Source organism: Myotis yumanensis, unplaced genomic scaffold, assembly GCF_028538775.1.
Source record: "Myotis yumanensis isolate MYYU_CA2020_CCGP unplaced genomic scaffold, mMyoYum1.0.hap1 SCAF_10, whole genome shotgun sequence".
In the NCBI taxonomy this organism is placed as follows: Eukaryota; Metazoa; Chordata; class Mammalia; order Chiroptera; family Vespertilionidae; genus Myotis; species Myotis yumanensis.
This window is the reverse complement of record NW_027223761.1, coordinates 7,731,734-7,748,029: the sequence shown is the minus strand read 5'-3', so window position 1 is coordinate 7,748,029 and position 16,296 is coordinate 7,731,734. Positions and strand designations below refer to the sequence as shown.

The 16,296-nt window shown below is 56.9% G+C and overlaps 1 protein-coding gene across 1 annotated transcript; it reads left to right on the top strand.

Moving 5' to 3' along the window:
• The first annotated feature begins 8,192 nt into the window (after positions 1-8,192).
• Positions 8,193-15,749, top strand: LTO1 (LTO1 maturation factor of ABCE1). The gene is made up of 5 exons (XM_070427709.1): positions 8,193-8,356; positions 9,658-9,763; positions 10,785-10,855; positions 14,124-14,241; positions 14,437-15,749. Exons 1-5 carry the CDS (start codon positions 8,307-8,309, stop codon positions 14,503-14,505), a joined length of 414 nt encoding a protein of 137 aa, XP_070283810.1. The 5' UTR covers positions 8,193-8,306; the 3' UTR covers positions 14,506-15,749.
• The last annotated feature ends 547 nt before the right edge of the window (positions 15,750-16,296 follow it).

Here is a 16,296-nt window from a genome sequence, read left to right as displayed (position 1 = left end):
CGGGGGTGGTGGTGGGACGGGGACACTGGGACGGGGACACTGGGACAGGGGTGGTGGCAGTGGCGGTGGCGAGGGTGGTGGCGCTGGGACAGTGGTGCTGGGACGGGGGCAGTAGGGTGGGGCGATGGCGCTGGGATGGAAGCGGTGGCGGGGCCTCGGGGCTGTCCGAGGCTCTGTGAGGAGGTGGTGAGGCTGCACCTGGGCTGCTGGCTGGGGTGGGTGAGCGCCGGGTTCGCCCAAGCTCTGTTGACGTGGGTAACCATGGACACTCTCCGAGAAGCCTGTCCCTGTCATTCTTTAAAAATTTTTAATTGGTTTTTAGATCGAGTGGAAGGGAGGGGGAGGTAGAAAGAGAAACATCAGTGTGAGAAACACGGGTTGCCTCCCCCACTCACCCCCAACCAGGGGATGGAGCCTGCAACTGGGGTACGTGCTCTTGGCCAGAATCGAATCCGAAACCCCTCGGTCCGTGGGATCAAACATGAAACCCCTCAGTCCGTGGAATTGAACCCGTGACCCCTTGGTCCGTGGAACTGAACCCGTGACCCCTTGGTCCGTGGGACTGAACCTGTGACCACTCGGTCCGTGGAATTGAACACGTGGTCCCTTGGTCCGTGGGATTGAACCCGTGACACCTAAGTCCGTGGGACTGAACCCGTGACCCCTCGGTCCGTGGAACTGAACCCGTGACCCCTCGGTCCGTGGGATTGAACCCGTGGTCCCTCGATCCGTGGGATTGAACCTGTGACACCTAGGTCCGTGGAACTGAACCTGTGACCCCTCGGTCCGTGGAACTGAACCCGTGACCCCTCGGTCCGTGGGATTGAACCCGTGGTCCCTCGGTCCGTGGGATTGAACCCGTGACCCCTCGGTCCGTGGGATTGAACCCGTGGTCCCCCGGTCCGTGGGATTGAACCCGTGACCCCTCGGTCCATGGGATTGAACCCGTGACCCCTCGGTCCGTGGGATTGAACCCGTGGTCCCTCGGTCCGTGGGATCAAACACGCGAGCCCTCCGTCCACGGGCCGACGCCCCGACCACTGCGCCCACCCGGCCAGCAGGTCTGGCTCCTAGAGGCCCTGCAGGAAGGCTTGGCCCACAGCGGGGCTGCAGCGTCACCAGTTCTCAGCGCGCTCCCGCTCCTCAGGAGGCTGCGAAGACACTATTTGCCGAAGTTCTTCAAAGCCCCGTCACGGCGGTCAAATAGTCAGACACGGGCAGGCAGGCGGACAGGCAGACGCGGGAAGCGTGGAGCTGCGGCTGAGCTGGCGGTGGTTGGCGGCCTCCGAGCCCGGGTAGCGGGAGCCCGCTGGTGAGGTGGAGGTGGTGGTCGTCCGCGCCTGTCCTTATCGCCGCCATTGCGGCCATCATCGTGGTCGTCATTGCCGTGCAGTCATCGTCCTCTTGTGTAGTCACCGTGGTGGGCAGCTAAGGAGAGGCCGCTGTGTGGCGCTGGGACGGTGGTGGTGGTGGGACGGTGGCACTGGCCGGGGGCGGTGGCGGTGGCGGTGGCGGTGGCAGTGGCGATAGTGGTGGCGCTGGGATGGTGGCACTGAGACGGGGGCACTGGGACGGTGGTGGTGGTGGTGGCGGTGGCGAGGGCGAGGGCGGTGGCGCTGGGACGGGGCTGTAGGACAGGGCGGTGGCGCTGGGATGGAAGCGGTGGCGGGGCCTCGGGGCTGTCCGAGGCGCTGTGAGGAGGTGGTGAGGCTGCACCTGGGCTGCTGGCTGGGGTGGGTGAGCCCCGGGTTCGCCCAAGCTCTGTTGACGTGGGTAACCATGGACACTCTCCGCGAAGACTATCCCTGTCATTCTTTTAAAAATTTTTTCATTGGTTTTTAGAGCGAGTGGAAGGGAGGGGGAGGTAGAAAGAGAAACATCGGTGTGAGAGACACGGGTTGCCTCCACTGGTTGCCTCCCGCACTCACCCCGACCAGGGGATGGAGCCTGCAACCAGGATACGTGCCCTTGGCCAGAATCAAACCCGCCACCCCTCGGTTCATGGAATTGAACCCGAAACCCCTCAGTTCGTGGAATTGAACCTGCGGCCTCTCGGTCCGTGGGATCGAACACGTGAGCCCTCCGTCCGCGGGCCGACACCCCGACCACTGCGCCCACCCGGCCAGCGGGTCTGGCTCCTGGAGGCCCTGCAGGAAGGCTCGCTCCGCGGCGGGGCTGCAGCGTCACCAGTTCTCAGCGTGCTCCCGTTCCTCAGGAGGCTGTGAAGACGATATTTGGCAAAGTTCTTCAAAGCCCCGTCATGGCGGTCAAATAGTCAGACACGGGCAGGCAGGCAGACGGGCAGACGCAGGAAGCGTGGAGCTGCAGGCTGGCGGGGCGGCGGATGGCGGCCTCTGGGTCTGGGTTGTAGTCCTGGTGCCTGCGAGGTGGACGCGGAGATGGTCGCTGTTGCCGCGGTCCATTGCCCCCATTGCCACGCCGTCGTCACCGTGGTCGCCATTGCCGCGCCGTCGTCACCGTGGTCTTCATCCTCGTTGCGTGGTCACATCATCGCAGTGAAAGTAGTGAGACGCGGACAGGCAGACAGACAGGCAGATGCGGGAAGCGTGGAGCTGCAGGCTGAGCTGGCGGCCTCTGAGTCTGAGTAGGAGTTCGAGCCCCCTGGTGAGCTGGGTGTGGTGGTAGTCCCTGTCACCATGGTTGTCATCATGGGTGTCATTGACGAGCCCTCTTCATCCTGGTGGCATGGTCATCATGGTGGGCAGCTATGTGGCGCTAGGACGGGGCGCTGGGACGGGGGTGCTGGGACGGGGGCGCTGGAACAGGGGCACTGGGACGGGGGCGCTGGGATGGTAGCGGTGGGACGGTAGCGGTGGGACAGGGGCGCTGGGACGGTAGCGGTGTGATGGGGGCACTGGGACAGTAGCGGTGTGATGGGGGTGCTGGGACGGTGGCGCTGAGACGGTGGCGCTAGGACGGGGGCGCTGGGACGGTGGCGCTGAGACGGTGGCGCTAGGACGGGGGCGCTGGGACCGGGACGCTGGGACGGTGGCGGTGGGACGGGGGCGCTGGGATGGTAGCGGTGTGATGGGGGCGCTGGGACGGTGGCGCTGAGACGGTGGCGCTGGGACGGTGGCGCTAGGATGGGGACGCTGGGACGGTGGCGGTGGGACAGGGGCGCTGGGACGGTGGTGCTGAGACGGTGGCGCTAGGAGGGGCGCTGGGACTGGGACGCTGGGAGGGGGGCGCTGGGACGGGGGTGCTGGGACGGTAGCGGTGGGACGGGGATGCTGGGAGGGGGGCGCTGGGACGGGGGCACTGGGACGGGGGCACTGGGACGGGGACGCTGGGAGGGGGGCGCTGGAACGGGGCACTGGGACGGGGACGCTGGGACAGGGGCGCTGGGACGGGGGCGGTGGGACGGTAGCGGTGGGACTGGGGCGGTGGCGGGGCCTTGGGGCTGTCAGAGGCCCTGTGAGGAGGTGGCAAAGGCTGCATCTGGGCGGCTGGCTGGGGTGGGTGAGCGCCGGGTTCGTCCAAGCTCTGTTGCGTGGTCATCATGGTGGGCGGCTAAGGAGAAGCAGCTACATGGCGCTGGGATGGCGGCCAGTGGGGCGGGGGTGCTAGGTGAGGGGTGTTGGGATGGTGGCGCTGGGATGGCGGTGGCGGTGGTGGTGGCGCTGGGACAGTGGCCTTAGGGCTGTCCGAGGTGGCGAAGGCTGCATCTGGGCAGCTGACTGGGATGGATGAGCGCCGAGTTCGTCCGAGCTCTGTTGACGCGGGAAACCATGGCAGCTCCACGAAGACTGTCCCTTTCATTGTTTTTTTAAAAATATACTTCCAAGTGAATTTTAGATCGAGAGGAAGGGAGAGGGAGATAGAAAGAGAAACACTGATGTGAGAGAGGCACATTGATTGGTTGCCTCTTGCACTCCCAACCAGGGGATGGAGCCTGCAACGGAGGTAGGTGGCCTTGACTGGAATCGCACCGCGAGCCCTCCGTCCATGGGATTGACCCGTGATCCCTCTGTCCGCGGGCCATCACCCCAACCACTGCGCCCACCCAGCCAGGCAGGTCTGGCTTCTGGAGACCCTGCAGGAAGGCTCGCCCCTCGGCGGGGCTGCAGCGTCACCAGTTGCTCAGCGCGTTCCCGCTCCGCAGGAGGCTGGGGAAGAACGTATTTGGCAAAGTTCTTCAAAGCCACGTCCTGGCGGTCAAAGTAGTCAGACACGGACAGGCAGACAGACAGGCGTAGGAAGCGTGGAGCTGCAGGCTGACCTGGCGGTTGATGGCGGCCTCCGAGTCTGGGCTGTCGTTCTGCGAGATGTGGTGGAAGTCCCTGTCGCTGTGGTCGTCATTGCCGCCATCGTTGTTGCGTAGTCATCATGGTGGGCGGCTAAGGAGAGGCGGCTGCGTGGTGCTGGGATGGTCGCGGTAGCAGGGCCTTGGGGAGGCGGTGGCAGAGGCCTGGTGGGGCAGCGAAGGCTGCATCTGGGCGGCTGGCGGGGATGGGGACAGCCCCGGGTTTGTCCAAGCTCTGTTGTAGCAGAAAACCACGGCCACTCTCCACAAAGACTGTCACTTTCATTATTTTAAAAAATTTTCTTAATTGGGCTTTAGAGAGAGAGAGCGAGAGAGCGAGAGCGAGTGCGCGCGAGCACTAGAAAGAGAAACATCAATGTGAGAGACACGTTGATGGATTGCCTCTCGCACTCACCCCTACCAGGGATGGAGCCTGCCAGGCCTGCCACCAGGCAGGAGCCCTTGACCGGAATCAAACCCAGGACCCTTTGGTCAGCAGGCCATCGCTCTATCCACTGAGCCAAACCGGCCAGGGTTGGCAACATTCTTCAGAGCCATGTCACTGCAGTCAAAGTAGTGAGACAGGGACAAGCAGACGTAAGACGCGTGGACTCCAGGTTAATTTGCTGGTTGATGGCGCCTCCAAATCTCGATAGTAGTTCTGGCGCACTCGCGAGGTGGATGTGGTGGTCGTCGCTGTCGCCATGGCCAGCATCGCTGTCATTGTGGTTGCCGTGGTCTTGGTCCTCGTGGTGTGGTCCTCGTGGTGTGGTCCTCGTGGTGGGCCGCTGCGTGGCGCGGGACGGTGGTGGCCATGGCGGGGCCTTGGGGCTGTCCGAGGCCCTGTGAGGAGGTGGCGAAGGCTGCATCTGGGTGGCTGGCTGGGATGGGTGAGCGCCGGGTTCGTCCAAGCTCTGTTGAAGTGGGAAACCACGTCGACTCTCTGAGAAGACGTTCACCTTCATTATTTTAAAAATATACTTAAAAAAATCCTCACCTGAGGATATTTTCCCATTGATTTTTAGAGAGAAGGAAATACAGAGAAATATCAATGAAGAGAAACACATCGATTGGCTGTTTCCTGCAAGAGCCCTGACCAGGGCCTGGGCCAGGGAGGAGCCCCCAAACGAGGTACATGCTCTTGACCAGAATCGAGCCTCAATTGTTATTCCTTCAGTCTGCAGGCTGATACTCTATCCACTGAGCCAAAACAGCTAGTGCTAAAATATAGTTTTTAATCTAGTTTGAGAGAGAGAGAGAGAGAGAGAGAGAGAGAGAGAGAGAGAGGAAGGGAGAGGGAGATAGAAAGAGAAACATCCATATGAGAGAGAAACATCTATGGACTGCTCCCCATGCGCTCAAACCAGGGATCGAGCTGGCAACCTCGGCATGTGCCCTGATGGGGAATCAGACCAACCTTTTGGTGAGACGACGCCCAACCAATCGAGCCACACGGGCCAGGGCTTACTTTCCTTATTTTTAAAAACGTGATTGTGTAGCCCTGGTCCGTGTGGCTTGCTTGGTTAGAGCAGCCTCCGTGCACCAGGGGACTGCGGGGAGGTGCTATCGGTTTACCATTGGGTCACCGTAAACGGTTTCTAACTCCTGGCATTTACAGATGGCGCTGCACTGGACATCATTGTACAAAAAACTCACTTTTTCCCTGGTTATTTCCTCGAGATGAAGTCCTAGACCTGGAATTACTAGGTCAAAGTTAAAAACATTTAAAACGCCCTTACTATCTTTCTACATTGTCAGAATGAAAGGTGGCTTAATTTATGCATCTTCGGGCAATGATACGATCTTTCCCTTCTAAAAAAGAATTTCCTCTTAACTATTGTAAAAGGTAATGGCAGCATCCTATTTTCCTTTCTATGCACGCCTGCGCCCACTCCTAAGGCGGTCCTTGCTTCCCGGTGCTTTTCTGTGAATTAGGCCCGGTTTTTTTCCCCTGCGAGGATGCTTTTATTTCTTATTCACTTGCACAAGTTCTTTATAAACCAGAAATAGTATGCCGTTAGTTAACATATTTATGACAAATGTATCCCCAGATTGTCTTTTGGTTTCTAATTTTATTACCACTTCTGAGGTGCAGAAGTTTGCATCACAGTTTTTTTGTGTGTGTGATTTTATCCACGGCTTTTTATATATTACAAACGCATCTCCAGACTCACCTGAATGTTCCACCAGATTATTACATGTCCTTTTTTAAAAAAAGAAGTCTTTAATTTGTCTGCAACTATTTTAACGAATGCTGTGAGATATAAATGGAACTGGACTTTTCCCAAACAGCCAATTTTTCCATTAACGTAACTGCTTCACATTTATTTTCCCCATTAGTTTGTGCTTCTTTTTATCATATATCATACGAGAATCCCTTTCTGGGCCATTCTACTCTATTTCATTCATCTGGTTTCTTCATGAACTAATGTGAAACTTTCTATTTTTCATATCTGGTATGGCAAGTTCTCCATATCATTCTTTTAAAAAAAACCATAGTTATTCTTATCAGTTTATTCATCCAGATGACATTTAGAATTTTGACACATTTCCCCCAGATCATGTGGAATTTTGGCTGCAATTGTTCCCACCAAGGATCAGGGTGTGGCTGTAGTTTTCTTCACATAGATTCTGCTCAATTGTTATTCCTAAGCAATTTATTGTGACTATTGAGAGTGGATTTCCCCACCCTCCATGCCCTGGCTACTACTCATTATTGTTAGAATAACAGAAAGCAAGTGATTTTTTCTTTTTTCTTTTTGCTGCTACCAATTCTGAGACTGTCTTAAACGCTTATTTTGGGGTCTCTAGTTGGGCCATCACACATACAAATAATGGCACTTTGGTGTCTTCTTTCTGACATTTCGGCGGCCTTCTTGCTGTTCCCGCGTCACTGCCTCCCTGAGGCCTGCAGAGAGTGTTTAATGGGCTTGTGATGAAAGCCTACATGCTTTAGGCTTATTTTTTTCCTTGAAAATGCTTCCAGCGCTCATGTCTATATTCCACTGATAGTCTGAAGCACCTTTTAAAATGTCGTGCTCAGAAAGTCTCTTTCCCGGAAACGACAAATGGGAGAAGTAAAACTAGATACTGATTTTTAAAGTGTGTGTGTGTGGGGGGGGGGGGGGCAGGGAGGGTGCCTCTGGGTGCAGTGGGGGCGCCCGCTGCTCTCACACACCCTCCTGTACAACTGGATCGGGACTCTGCCCGAATTATGAATTACTCTGCTTCTGCTTTAAAATCAAGCAACGGCAAGGGGGGGAAAGGACACAGAAATTTCTCTTTCCAGTTTTCAAATAACTTAAAAGTTCGAGAGGGGATGCCAACATTTATATGACTGCCTTTCCCAGCGAGTGTGAGGCCGGCCAGGCTGCTGCTCAGCCACCTCGCCAGCCAGCCTTGCGTTTCCGGAACCAAGGCCCGCAGACCCTGGGCTCCGGCTACCGTGGACCTGGTGGGGTCTGAGGTCCAACGTCCTGCTGGACGGTGTCCCCCGCTGTGAGTCGGGTCAGCGAGAGGTGGGAGGGGGTGGGAGAAGGGGGGAGGGTCGGGTCCTGTGACCACCCGGAATGGCCCTTCCTGGAACTTTTCACCCCAACCCCCCGGGGCAGAGCCTCACTTTCCCAGTTTCTTCCCAGTAATTCAGTCCCATCTGTTCGCTTTTGTAAAACCTAAAACACGTGCCACGCCCCCACCCCGCGGCGAGGTCGATGCTCCCTGCTGGGCCCTACAAGCCCATTGTGGAGCTGGGGGGCGGGGCTGTGGGAGCCGGGGGCGGGGTTAGGGGATCAGGGGCGGGGCTTCGTCCCTGCGCAGCGCCGCCCCTCGCCGCCCGACGCTGTCCCCGCGCACGCGTTCGGCCGCGCGCTGGCACTGCTGGACCCTCTGGCGTGCCGTCCTTTCCCGGCCTGCTCCGCGCAACCGAACCCGGAAGTAGGGTTCGCCTACTCCGTAGAGATGCGTCGGTTCCCGAGCCTCGCGCGGTGGTGGTAGCAGCGCCGGGTGGCGCAGCTCGCGGGCAGGGGCTGGTTGGGCTGCCGCCATGGCCGGGGGCCAGGACCTGTTTGACGCTATCGTGATGGCGGACAACAGGTGGGTCCCCGTCCTATCGGGTCCGCTCTCAGCTACTGGGGTGCAGTAGCCGCTCGGGCCTGGTGTCCCGCGGGCGTGGGCCTCGGAGGAGCGCTCTGTGGCCCTAGAAGCAGCGGACACGTGTGGGGCCGAGCTACTGCTGATTCTCCTTTACTCCTCGGCCGCTGGGGCGGGGCGGGCCCCACGTGCCCAGCTGCTCCTCCAAACCCGCCTCCGCGTGCGGGGCTGCCCCAGGCATCTGCTCGGTCTGTTGACTGCCTTCCTCCAGGAACGCCCCGTCCGCGGCTGGGACAGATCTCTGCCATCTGGGCACTGCCCCCTTCTCTTGTCCCTCCGTGGTAGGACATAAGGCAGCATTCATGGACGTGCTGATGAATGTGTCAGACGTCATCCCTGACCCTCCAGATCCTCCGGGGGCGCCTGGGGCTGTGACGAGAGGAGCTGTGAATTGCTTTGTGCCTCTGAGACGGCAATAGATGTCAGTCAGTCGCTGCTGACTTTTATATCGAGCTTATTGTGAATCTGACACCGACCGGATCGTTGCAAACCCCCGCCCCGTTATCTGTTTTAGCAGATTCTGTTATTCGCCCCGTCTTACAGATGAGGCAGGGTCGCTGTCCAGGGTCACACCACCCAAACAGGCCAGACCTACATACCCTGCCTCATTAGGGGCTCCGACAAGCACCTTTCCTCTTTGGTGACTGGGGGTTAAAGGGTGCCATTTCTGCTGTTGAGCCCTCGGAGTCAGAGCTGGTATTATACCCCAGGCCCCACGGGCACTTGGTGGCGACCCAGTGGCATTTTCCTCTGCCAGTCTACTCCGATGTGGTGGGAAACCCTGTGTATTTCTCAGAGTTCTTTGAAACGGTTGGCTGAGTGTGTATCTTTCAGACTCAGAGGACTTGGGCAGCAGACCAGCGTCACCTAGGAGGTGTCGGAAAGCAGATTCCCAAGTCGTACCCCAGACTCAGTGAATATTGGGGCGAGGCTCTTGCATTGGCATCTTTGGAGTTTCCCTGCGTGTGCCTGGTGTTCCGCCAGGCGTGGGACTCACTGACGAGGCCACGCTCCCCATCGCAGAAGGGGCCAGTTGGGCTTCAGGAGGTCCCGTGACTTGCCAGAGGACAGACGTAGGAAGGGGTACAGCGGGGATTGGAAGCCAAGCCTCCTGACTTAAAGTCTGCACTTTATCTACTCTTCTCTGCGTTGTCTTGCTGGGTCTGGGCATTATGGGAGAGAAGTGTTTCCAGGAAAAATGCCCTCCCTCCTGTTTGCTCAAACCCGCTTCTCCTCTGTCGCAGGTTCCACGGGGAAGGGTACCAGGAAGGCTATGAAGAAGGCAGTAGTTTGGGCATCATAGAGGGAAGACAGCATGGCACGGTGTACGGAGCAAAAATTGGGTCTGAGGTAAGTGGCCGTCCCCACGCAGCCCTGGATCCTGCTCATGGACCGTTGGGAGCTTACTTTGAGGGTCAGTCTGATCGAGCCAGCACTTCAGGCCTCTGACCATGGCTCTGACTAGGCAGGATGTTGGTGGAGAAATATTCTTAGCACAGAACTGGCAGCACGTATTGCTGATGGAGATAATGCTCTGTGCGTGTGGCTGGGGAGTGAGAAGAGCAGTCCGCAGCCACCTCCATGGCTGGCGAGGGTCACGGTGCCACCTCGTGTCTTTAGCCACCTGAGTCCTTACTCAGAATAACTGCTCTGTGTCATGTGGGAACACTGCATTTTCATTGAGGTGGAAACTCCATGGTTTTCCTTCTCTTTACCCTTGGCCCTCACAGACATCTGGCCCTGAACGCTAAGTCGAGGCAGGCATGACCGTGAGATAGATATCTGCTGCTGCAGAAAGAGTCAGCACAAAACGTGTGGACTGAGGTCAGCAAACACTGGTTCTCACCAGCTTCTGAGGGTCAGCAGGCCAGGAGCAGCTGAGTTGGGTGCTCATGGCTCGGGGTCTCCTGATGATGGTGTCAGACCAGCCAGGGCTCCACTGGGGCAGGAGGAGCCACTTGTGAGATGGCTGGCACGGCAGCTCTTCTCGCCGGTGGGCCTGTCTGTGGGTCTGTTGTAATGTCCTCGTGACACTTGAGTGAGTGAGTGATCCAAAACAGCAAGGTACAGGTGACGTTGTCTGTGTGTCTAGCCTCAGAAGTCATGTGTGCCCTTTCCTCCAGGTTCTGGTTATACTGGCCACCCTGGTGCAGTCGGAGGGGGTGGGGTCCATGGGCCCAGCTTGGAGACTGGCCGCCCCACTGATGAATTCACCTAACTCCCCGTCCTGATGCTCGACACCTAATCCCAGAATAGAAATACAAGAAGCACCACTGCCCTCCGCCCCCCTCTTGTTTAGAGGGCTTGATCATGAAATCGAGTGTAGCCAGTTGCATATTAATTTTACTCTTAAATATTTGTGAATTCGCAGATTGGCTGCTACCAAGGTTTTGCGTTTGCTTGGAGATGTCTCCTGCACAGCCGTGCAACTGAGAAAGACAGGTAAGTTCGAGACTCCTTTCTTTTCCAGTGTATGGACCAAGAGTTCTGGTTCCGTAGCTTGCTATGACCTTGGGCACTTAATGTCTCAGTCTTCTCATCTGCAAAATGGAGGAAATAATCAGGCCGAACTTGAATGTTGTTGTGAAATTAATAGGAAATAGTATGGTAATTCTCCTTTATCTGCAGTTTCAGCCATCTGTAGTCTGAAAATATTAAATGGAAAGTCCCAGAAATAAACAGCTCACAAGTTTTAAATTGTGCGCCCTGGTGAGTGGTGTGACGAAACCTCATGCCGTTCTGCTCTGTTCCACCCGGGACACAGCTGGTCCCCGTGTCCAGCGAATCCACGCTGCAGACACTGCCGGCGGGCTAGTCACTTAGCAGCCACCTTGGTGATCAGATCGACTGTCCTGACATCGCAGTGCTTGTGTGAGGCCCCCCTTACTTTACTTCATCGTGGCCCCAAAGTGCAAGAGTGGTGGTGCCGGCAATCAGGATACGCCATGGAGAAGCATGAGTGTGTTCTTTAAGTGAAGAGGTGTGTGTGTGTATGTGTGTGTGTGTGTGTGTGTGTAGGAAGAACCAATATACGTAGCATCGGGTATTATTCATGGTTTCAGGTGTCCACTGGGGGTCTTGGACTGTATCCCCGAGGTAAGGGGAGATTACCATAATAGTCCTGGGCACATTCTCAGTGTCTGATGAATACCAGTTGTTACTACTTCTCAGGAGTTCTCATGTCCTTGGCCTTCAGATACCCTGCCAGTAAAATAATGTTGAAGTTGATTGTATCCTCTCCCTCACCTGTACCTGAATGTCTAACAAAGTACAGTAGTCACGGTACGACTAGGGCTCGGAAATGGTGGCTTCACTGTCACCAGTTTTTTAACGTAGCCAAGCAGATCCAATGAGATAGGCATTCAGTGTGTGTAACAGGCGTCTGCACTTGGAAGCACCATGCTGTTGGCTGTCACAGGCGTTTTAAACTGTTCTCACGGTGTGACCCGTAGCATCTGTCTTCATTCCGATGCCTGGCGGCCTTGCCTGGCCTGGGAGGGGCGTGAGGGGAGTGGGTGACAGCGCAGGGAAGGTGGCATTCCCGTCTCAGTGACTCGTCATATGTGAGATATTTTGAGTTTCTGGAGCTTGGCCCCCCTGTATTCGGATGTAAGAACAGGATGCTTTCGGCTGAGTGGTTGGTTCTAAGTTGCTTGCCTTCTGGCTGGTCTGCTCACCAGCCATCCATTTGCATGGAGAGCTGGAAACTGACCAGGTTCTGGCGCCTCTGCAGGGATTTTCCCCTGAGGAGTCAGCGGGCACGCGGGGTGGCTGGTGATCTGGTTGGAACAGTGGCTGGCAGCCTGGGGCACCACTGGGTGGCAGTCACAGCTGAGCTTGGCTCTCCACTGCGATCCATGAAGGGACGAGGGGAGGTGCGTTCCTGGAGTTCTCCACGAGTCTCCCCAGTGCCAGGTCTGCTGGCGGGTGGAGGCATGTTGCCCTGGACCCACACCCAGGGCTCCAATCTTTGCCCAGAGCAGGGGTTCCCTGTGCCTAGTCTGTCAGAGAGCAGGAACTGCAGCTTTGGCACCGGCAGGCGGATGTCCGCAGCCCACCCTGCGGCCGCCCCCACCCTGCCAGCAGTGCCTGAGGGTCTCAGAAGCATAACCTAGATGCCTCTGTTTCAGTGCCCTGGCCGGGGGAATTGCTGGTGGAACGGCCGGCAGCTTTTGGCTCTTGTAGGTCAGCACAATTTTGAAAAAATGATAGAAAGCTGATAGAGGATCTTCTGCTTCTTTATGTCCCAAATGAGGGCGCTGAGAGAGAAACACCTGCGTCCGAATCAGCACGCAGTGGGACTGGGCTCTTTACGACAGAGGAGCCACGGATGGCAGTATCTCAGACTGAGGATGGTGCTTTACGCCTGGTGGCCGTAGCTCTTCCATAAACTTAGAGCTGCTGCTTTGCCCCTGTGAGCAGCCTGGTGAAGCCTCACACAGACCAATGCTGGGCTGAGGCTGAGCGGGGGTGGCTGTGAGCGGTCCACGCCCTCTTGGCACACACTGAAGTTGCTGGGTGTGTTCGGAGCAGTGTCACTGACCAGGGAAGAATAAGTCGCTGCTTGCAAAGTTGGAAATGGTGGTGTTCTTCGTATCATGTTCGAATACGACTGTTTCCCACATGCTGGCCTCTGCCTGCGATCTCCCTGGAAACCAAGTGCTTTGTTGCTTTAATTAACTTGCTTTGACCTTTCACCGTGCTGCACTTTCTCAGAGAGGTGGCCACCATGGTCCTGGTCCAGAGATTCGCTTGGCAGACTCCCTCGCGCCTGTATCTAAAGCCAGCGATGCAGCAGGCATGCAGGCGGTCTTGGTTGCTTCGAATTGCTGTTGATTCACCTCCAGGATAAATTCTTTGAAATTCCCATTAATCAGATACTAGCATACTCTTGACACGCAGATGCTCAGATGTGGTCCAGGGGCGGTGCCCATCAGGATCCCTTGTGGCACGTTACCCAGACGCGCACACTTATGGCTGTTTTCACCCTGAGCTTCCCCAGGTGGGGCCCCGGCCTCCAGGGTCTGGTGGAAGCGAGGACACTAAACTTATTGAGCACCTACTTTGTACTAGGTTCTGCATTTTCCGTAGATTATCTGTGGCCTCGAAAGCCGGTAGGGTCACTGTGAACGCCCCGTTTTACCGATGAGGACACTGAGGCTCAGGGTTAAGTAACTGAGCTCCTTGGAGCGGTCGCTCAGGGCTGCTCTTCCTGCAGACCCACCCGCCCAGAGCTCTGTCTTCCTGGGAACGGGAGCTGGACTCACACACCAGACACCGCGCCTGCCCTTTGCAGGGAGGGGCTTGCTGGTTCACCTGCCACTGAACTCTGGGAGCCAGGTGTCTAGGTCCCAGAAACCCCCCAGGTCCAGAGCAGGCTCCATCGTGCCGGCGCTCTGTCCTGCCTGGTTTGATCTGTCCACGTCTCTGGTCGGGTGCTTGTTGGGGGCTGTCCCAGTCCCCCGGCTCCACTCCTGGGATGGAGGCATATTGTCCGCTTAGTGCACTTGATGTGGAGGCGTGGGAGTGGGCAAGAGCACGTTGCTAGGTAAACAAATATTGTTTAGTGTAATAAGAAAATGAATCATCCAGCTTCTGAACTCGGCCCATTAGCACGCCTGTTACTTTTAAGTGAGTGATGGCCGTATGTTACACAATCTGAGCCTGTTGTGTACAAAGGACTAAAAGTCTTTATCTCTGTACTTTACAGCAGAAAGATGAAGGTCTTAGAATCCTTGATCAGCATGATTCAGAAGTTCCCTTACGGTGACCCTACTTATGCCAACCTTCACGAAGACTTAGACAGAATTAGAGGGAAATTTAAACAGGTTTGTCCACCGTGTGTTTCTTTGGGGCAGGAGCGGTGCAGGCCCTGGGGGCTGTTTGGACCGATGAGGGGTCTGTGTGGACTTGGTGAGGGCCTGTGACGGAGACAGAAGCTGCAGCTAGAGGTAGTCATGCTCCAATTGTGCGTCAAAATACACAAGATTATAAAAACCCTCTCTTCTCTTTTGTGTTTTCAGCTTTGTTCATTACTAAACGTTCAGCCGGACTTTAAAATCAGTGCGGAAGGTTCTGGACTTTCATTTTGAGGATGACAGATGAACAAAGATGAAACACGAAGGAACAGATGTCCGAATGCTAAGTGCTTAAAACTGATGAAAGGAAAACAATGATGGGGCATTCATTGTTCTCGAGGGAGGGTTCCTCCCTGAACCTGCCTGTGTCGCCTCGGTGCCCCCACAGCCTGCACAGGCCTGAGCCCGTCTGCCCTGTAGTCTGAGCGAGGCCCTGGTGGAGCCCTCCTGTCTGCCTGGAGTTGGCTGGCCTCACTGGTCCTGCCCGGCGGGCGGGCCCTGCTGCTTCTAGACCCAGCGGCTTCCCCGGGCTGGACTCGGCGCTCAGGAACCGTTTTACAGAAACGAGAGCCTCGGGTTGCCATGTAGTGAGTGCACGGGAAGTGGTGACGTGTGCGGTAACATTTACTGAACCTTGGCCCGGGCCGGCACTGTGTGGCGTGCCTCCCTGTTGCATTTGGTCCCTTCTTTAGCCCTCCAGGTGGGTCATTCCCGTTTTCCAGGTGGGGGGCTGAGACCTGTGGCGCCGGGCCGAGAGGAGAGGCCAGCGGGACTTCGGAGCCGGCCGTGCTGGGTGTTGCAGGTGGGGCGGGGCTTTGCAGCATTAAAAGTGGTTAAGGGGGAGCGTGTTAAACTGGAGACGAAATGACGGGCTACGCTGTGTGGAAGACACAGGTCCTTTGGGTCGGAGTCCTCCTGTTTGTCTCACATAGAGGGTATCGTGCACAGGGAGAGGCCCGGGCCAGGCCTCCCTGAGCTGAATGGTTTCTCCACGTTTCTCTGTGCTTCTGCGTGTCTCCCCGCCAGCCCCCCCCCCCGCATCCCCACGTGCCCAGGCAGATGCCATGCCGTTCCCATCTGCTCCTGTTGGAGGGAGCACCTCTGAAGCTGGGAGCACGGTGAATAAAAAGGTGCCCAGGAGTCTGCTCCAGGCTTGCCGTCCATCCACAACGTCTTGTGAACTCCATCCTGGGCGTGGGGACCGGGGCCGGGAGTCCCTGCGGGGCTGACAGGCATTTTCTTCCCACTTCGTGCCCTTGCCGAGGGCTGGGAGAGAGGGGCGGGGAGGGGGAGGCAGACCTGCCGTGCTGCCCTGGCACTGTCTTCTGCTGGTCCTTGGGGCGCACACCCCACCCGGGCTCTCCAGGTGGTGGGCGGCAGGGTTTCTACCGCTTTCCTTGGTGGATTTTGTGTCTTCTGTTATCTGCTTTTATAATGTATTATTTTTACAATTGGAGGAAAAAAAATAAACAGTGTATTTTAAAGCAAAAGGCCGTCTGGGACTATTTATAACTCGACATCCAGCCAGTACTTCCTGGGGTACTGGGGTCTAGGTACAGAGGAAGGCGCAGCGTTCTGTCCACCTGTTTCATCGGCACATGTAGAAAGAAACTGTTACTGGGAAAGAATGGTGCCCGTGATGCTCAGGCAAGGGTCAGTTCCCCCGGCACCCCGTGACCCCGCCCGGCCGCCTGTCAGCAGTTACTGGTCCTCCTGCCCGCGTCCCTCCTCTCCCTCCCCCTCAAGCTCAGCCTCTCCCATCCAGGTGTTAGTGTGAGCGTGGGCAGCCACTTCCTCTCTGTTCCCATCACACGGGGCTGAGCTGCCTCAGCGATCCTCAGGGTCTCCAGACACTGGACTTGACTGTGCCTGCCTAGCCCCTTCTTGGAGAGCTAGACCGAGTTTCTAGGAACCCTTGTCGCTGGTCAGGGGTAAGCACGCCCCTCTTCTGGCCTCTCTGTCCTGTGATCAGTCATACCAGCTCAGTGACTCAGTCCCCCGGGTCCCAGACCAGTTCCTCTCTTC

Coding starts and splice junctions, on each gene's coding strand:
- LTO1 (XM_070427709.1), top strand. CDS start 8,307: ATGGCCGGGGGCCAGGACCTGTTTGACGCTATCGTGATGGCGGACAAC. Junction 9,764..10,784: donor GAGCAAAAATTGGGTCTGAG/GTAAGTGGCCGT, acceptor GTGAATTCGCAG/ATTGGCTGCTACCAAGGTTT. Junction 14,242..14,436: donor TTAGAGGGAAATTTAAACAG/GTTTGTCCACCG, acceptor TTGTGTTTTCAG/CTTTGTTCATTACTAAACGT.